General features: G+C 38.5%; 1 protein-coding gene across 7 annotated transcripts; it reads left to right on the forward strand.

The window, feature by feature from the left end:
* The first annotated feature begins 1,155 nt into the window (after nucleotides 1-1,155).
* aire (autoimmune regulator) lies at nucleotides 1,156-4,517 on the forward strand. 7 transcript variants are annotated; one of them, XM_039817014.1, is made up of 7 exons: nucleotides 1,156-1,348; nucleotides 1,483-1,552; nucleotides 2,306-2,443; nucleotides 2,581-2,702; nucleotides 3,329-3,428; nucleotides 3,636-3,734; nucleotides 4,292-4,517. In XM_039817014.1, the coding sequence occupies exons 3-7, from the start codon at nucleotides 2,336-2,338 to the stop codon at nucleotides 4,373-4,375; spliced, it is 513 nt and encodes a 170-aa protein (XP_039672948.1). In that variant the 5' UTR covers nucleotides 1,156-1,348; nucleotides 1,483-1,552; nucleotides 2,306-2,335; the 3' UTR covers nucleotides 4,376-4,517. The 7 variants fall into 7 exon arrangements, with proteins under 7 accessions (XP_039672948.1, XP_039672950.1, XP_039672949.1 ...); XM_039817016.1 differs by having other exon boundaries at nucleotides 4,295-4,517; XM_039817015.1 differs by having other exon boundaries at nucleotides 2,321-2,443.
* The last annotated feature ends 1,211 nt before the right edge of the window (nucleotides 4,518-5,728 follow it).

Raw genomic sequence — 5,728 nt, forward strand, 5'->3', positions numbered from 1 at the left:
ACACAAAACACCTCACACCAAGAAGAGGAGCAGAGAGGACAGAAAGACAAACTCACACAATCAGCATCCACAGTATCATGCCAAGACAAGCGATGTACCAGGTTATTTCCCATAATACATCTCTTCTGACTCTGTCTTCCAACAAAAAACGTGACTAAGCTCCTGATGATGGTGAGACGTGTTCTTATATGTTTTCTCCAGGGGGTAAAGTGAGGCTGTACAGGGTGAAGAGTGAAGCTGCAGCCCCTCAGCTAACATCTGGAAATAGTAATTACAAATCAATCATAATCTGAAATATATTATTTAATACTACAGACACATTGAACCCTTGTTCTGCCACAGGTATTAATGGGGTGTCTTCAGTCCAGAGACCAGTCACTCTGCCTTCTTCCTCCTCTACCTCCTTAACTCAGCTGCCAGTCAGCCATGAAGCCACAGAGAAGATGGACACAGATGGTATGCAACTGTTTTTTTTATAATAATAATAATAATAATAATAATAATAATAATAATACATTGATTTTATATAGCACTTTAAAAGGTACTCAAAGGCGTTTTACAAGGTAAAATCAAAAAAAACAAGAGCAAGATTAGTATAAAAACATCAATAACAACTAGAGATACATATGAAAAAGGTGCAGCAAAACAGCATAAAAACAGGATAGAAACTAATGGAAACAGCTAAGTTGGTTACAGGTTAAAGCAGCTTTAAACAGATGGGTTTTGAGTGCGGTTTTGAACTTAGAATATGATGTGGAAAGTCTGATAACAAATATCGATAAAACTGTTCTGCATCATCGGGACATCAAAAGTGAATGTTTGAATTAAGAACTGAGAAAACTAGTTAGATGTAAAAAAACTAAAAGACACTATGCAACAATAGTAACATTTTAAAGTGTGATCACTGAATATATGGGTACTATAGTACCTAAAAAGCATAATATGGGAATAAGCAATTGGTGTTTATAAAAATGATTTTAAAATTGTTTGTCATTCAACAGGAAGTGCCAGAGATTGCCTAACAGTTGGTGGGGAGTTTTACTCCAGTGGTCAGTCAGAGAAAAATGGAGCATCCGAATCCAAAGCTGTTAAGAACAAGTTTCACCACAAGGGGGAGACAACCACAGGGATGGTACATTAGAGGAGCTACTCTTTCACAGTCACTTGTCTTTCCTTTTCAACGTGTATATTTGCTTTTGTATGTTACATGTTCTGTATCTGAGTAGGTTCAATATAACGATGATGAGTGTGCCGTTTGTAAGGACGGAGGGGAACTGATTTGTTGTGATGGCTGTCCTCAAGCTTTTCATCTGACCTGCCTGGACCCTCCGCTCACATCTATACCAAGGTATAAAAAAAAGATTTATATCCCAATCTTTCTGTGTGTACATGTTTTTCAATGTATTAGCACGTGGATGTGTACAGGGACACTCTTGCGCTGAAAAAAAAGTTTTAATGTCACATTACATTTTTAATCGGCAGTGGCACTTGGCGGTGTGAATGGTGCTGTGGCAACAGAGTGAAAATAGAGAATGCCCAACTACCCTTACAAGTAAGTATCTAAAGGACATTTACATAGACTGTACATATTCAATATGTACATTTTTGTATATCTTTTTTGTATGAAAATCTCTGCAAGACATGATCAAATATTTTCAGATCATAATGGTTATTGATTTATGACTTGCTGAGCTACAAAGATTATGAAAATAATTCTTGTGTTCGGCTTCCTGGAATAAACATTTTAAATGTCCCATATTGTAAAAAGTGGGATTTCAATGTCTTTTTTGATTATAAAGCAGGTCTTGGTGCTCTATAAATACTGTGAAAGTATTAAAATGCTCAATACACAGATAAATGAACACAGCCCATATTCAGAAACTGTGCCTTTAAATGAGCTGGCACGACTTCCGTACGGTTGTAATGTCACAACTACTATACTAATATGGGTAAAAAGAGTGGTTACAGTTATTCCCCGGCTTTAATGACGTGGCAGAGACACTAAAAGTGCAGATAGGGAAGACCTGTAACCACTGACCAATCACAACAGACCGGACGTTTTTGGAAGGGGGTTAAAGAGATAGGCGCTAAAACGGAGCATTTCAGACAGAGGGTGAATATAGGTATATTTAGACGGACAGTATGAGAAAAATCATGTGTTTTCTTTTACATTAAAGCATATAAACATCTTCTAGTAGAAAAAGTATGAACCTCAAAATGAGCATAATATGGGATATTTAAACAGTCAAGTCTGAAAAGCTTAATTTTCTAGTACAGGTCATGGTCATAACATTTTATATCACAGCCACTCATTGCCCAGCCGCAGCAAACAAACATGAGCTCCAGTAACTCCATCATAGACGTCTCCTTCTTCACCTCGCTGTCGTCCTCCTGTCTCACCAGTGTCACAGCTTCTATGAATGAGCTCAGTGGGAGAAACCAGGTAAAGACTTAATGATGTTCTGCTTGGTGCAGTCTTTCTTTTATCACACTTGTTGAACAAGAACTTTGCTTTTACTTCCTTCGCATTTTGTAATTTTGCGTCACTGCTACTTTAAAAAAAACAATATGTGTATCCAGTGCTCAGGCGCAGAGCTGCTCAGTATGGGGGAGGTGTGTGGTGTTTGTCACATAGAAGGAGGAGACCTGACTCACTGCCTCCAGTGTTTGCAGCGCTTCCACGAACACTGCCATGACTCCAAGTAAGACATTCACTCCTCGCTGTACTATCTGGTGTAGACGTTGTCAGAAGATGACATGTAACCTTCCCATAAGCTTGACAAATTCTAATCTCAGCCTCAATGTGATCTGTGCATTAGTGTGTACATACATCCCCAAAGACCTTCCTGTGGATTCCTGTTTGTGTTAGTATTGATCAACAATGTGCATTACAGTTTGATCATTGTCTAGCTAATGGTGACTAATGGATCGTAAATGGACCACTGCCGCAGGGTGTATAGTATAATGTATACTGTAAATGAAAAACAATGATTTTAAAAATGATACCTATGTAAATCCAGGTGCTGAGCTCATGTAGCACCACTCAGTGTGTGGTATATTGATGAGAAATTTAAGATTTCCTTAACCATGTTTCTCAGAACATCATCTCAAATCTTTTTCAGCGTTTTATAAATGTTACATCATCTAAAAAAGTGCTTCCTTGAACATTATTGGATAATATGTTTTACACAAAGAGCCTATCTCAGCATTTTAGTTTGCCGTGTGAAATGATCTGAACCTGTTTCTCTGTAATCCTCCTGAGTATCGGAAATCACATTAATTGATAGTAAGATTATACACCACAGAAAACAGTCTTACTCAATCACAGTGTGCTTGTGTTTGCTAGAGGGAGAGCCATCTGCTCGTCCTGCTCCCGGCCCTGGGGCAGCTCTGCAGAGAAGGAGGCGGAATCATCCAAAAGCTTACAGGTGTGTCTGCACATGTGTGTGTACAGATTATATATATATCTTTATTATCTGAATATGATGGAGTGAAATCTTGTGTAATCTGTGTGTGTGTGTGTACATATTATACTGTATATACATCTTAATTTTCTGAATATGATGGAGTGTAATCTTGTGTAATCTCTATGTGTGTGTGTGTGTGTGCGTGTGTGCGTGTATGTGTGTGTCCAGCTCGCCCCCGTGGTTCAAAACACACTAGGTCATGATCAGAGCTCCTCTGTCCTTGAGCCCACCCTCCATAAAGATGATCTGGACTCCATCCTGGGAGACGTGAGCGAGGCTCAGTTACATGTCGATAACACAGATGTAGACATAATATGAATATTTAACCATGCATGTCAGACACAAGATGGCTGCACTTATCACGCAGACAAGGAATGCGTTGTCATGGTGGTTTTTGTGTTGTAGTCCAGTTTGTGTTTTCTATGAGAGATATTTGTGTACAGATGTTGAAGTCACACTGTGCTGAACCGTAGTGTTTTTTATAAGGAGCAGACTGATTAGGGTCATTCTAGGGCCTCATATTCATCTCATCCTCAAAAAAATAAAAAAATTAAAAATGTTTTATTTTGGTTCCAGGCTGCAATCAGTTGTCTCCTCCTGAATGTACATTGAGGGAATGTGAATGTGCCGACAGAATGACCTAAAACTAAAAACATAACCTGATATAACTTGATAACTGAAGTAATAATCTGGTAAAGATTGTTGCCGTGTGAAATCATCATTGTCACTGACATCATACTGTTCAGGTTTGCCAAATGATGTCACCAGGACTCGTTTTTTTGCTCAACGATTGATCCTGTTTGTTTCTGCTCTTTGTATTTCAGCAGGGCTCCATTGACGGCATCTTGCAGTGGGCTTTCCACAACATCTCTCGGCCTCTTCCAGACTCTCAAGGATACTACCAGTGACTGGTAGATGATCTGCACTCATCTAAGAGCTCTCACAGTTTGAAGTTATACCATGAAGTAACAATGATGACATGAACATACCTAATATAAATGGAGATTACTGGATATAGTGGAGATTATATTCTTGTTTCCTGGACCTGGAGTAAATGTCTGGTAGTGGTTGATTTTAGATTGAATATATTATTATTTGTTTTAATATTTTATAAGTGAAAACATTGCATCTTTTCGAACTACAGATTTTAATCTGATGATAAGGAATGTGTTCAGATGATTGTTAGTTCATGTACAAACAAAAACGATAGCTGAACTCATTATTTACAGACTAAAATACACAATTGTGGCACATACAGTAAAGCTACTATTTGATAGGTTTGAAATGAAATCTGTGAATTTGTTTGTGGAATAATACTTATGTTAGTTTGTAGAACTTTTACTAAAACCATTTTTATATAGGAACCTGCACCATGTGCGCAATGCATAAACTAAAATAACGCACTCTTAAAACTAGATTTTGACATCGGGCCCTCTACAAGACATGGCTGCAAATATTTTCTAATAATAGCTAAAGCATGTTTATACTTAAGTGGTACAAATTTGCTATTATTTAAATTACCAAAACCAACAGACGTGCAGTGAGCCTGGAACTTTTTTTTTTGGTGCACTTTGGTTGCTTGCTTTACCCAATTGGTAATTTAGCATTGCTGCGATGCTTGTACCAAAGGACATTGGGAAGGTGGAGCAATTTTAGGTTTTTCTGACCATCCTTGTCACCCCAATCTTCGCCCCATGCTATTTTATAAGACTTCGAAATTTCCTCCCGCTTCGTGTAGCATTACAACATGACTAACTGTGTAGGACACGGGGTCAGCACTGATGTGGGAGGGCTGGCAGTGGGCCTTGGACATCTTTTGCCAACTTTCGCTATAGCCTAACAAACCGAAATACATCTATTTCTTAAAGTTGTCGTTATCCCACCACAGTCACAATGGAAACCCAGTGATACATGTGCAATTGTATTATGTCTAGGCTGTTTTCATACATGTGTGAATGTGTTTATATCAAGGAAAACAGTGTTGGGGGAGATAGTTAACAGCTTGACATCAGGAGCCAGGCTGTAGCACACTAATGTCAGAGGAGATCAGTGTCTCATCACAGCAAATAAAAGAGACAATGCAAACGTCCACATGTGTGCACAAAGACAAATAAATGGCCCTCTCGCTGTGTGGATCTGTAGAAGAATTCACATTCACACGTTACACCAGATGGTTTCAATACGATGAGGTATGCACGCTGAGAAATGCCTCTGTTTAACAGGAATTCCTTGAAGACTATCACTTAGATGTGGAATGTTGT

This window comes from Perca fluviatilis, chromosome 11 (assembly GCF_010015445.1).
Source record: "Perca fluviatilis chromosome 11, GENO_Pfluv_1.0, whole genome shotgun sequence".
Classification (NCBI taxonomy): Eukaryota; Metazoa; Chordata; class Actinopteri; order Perciformes; family Percidae; genus Perca; species Perca fluviatilis.

What these genes read in the sequence shown, in the direction of transcription:
- aire (XM_039817014.1), top strand. Translation starts at nt 2,336, where the DNA reads ATGAGCTCCAGTAACTCCATCATAGACGTCTCCTTCTTCACCTCGCTG. An exon ending in AGCTCAGTGGGAGAAACCAG is followed by an intron (nt 2,444 to 2,580) that starts GTAAAGACTTAA and finishes ATGTGTATCCAG; the next exon opens with TGCTCAGGCGCAGAGCTGCT. An exon ending in AATCATCCAAAAGCTTACAG is followed by an intron (nt 3,429 to 3,635) that starts GTGTGTCTGCAC and finishes GTGTGTGTCCAG; the next exon opens with CTCGCCCCCGTGGTTCAAAA.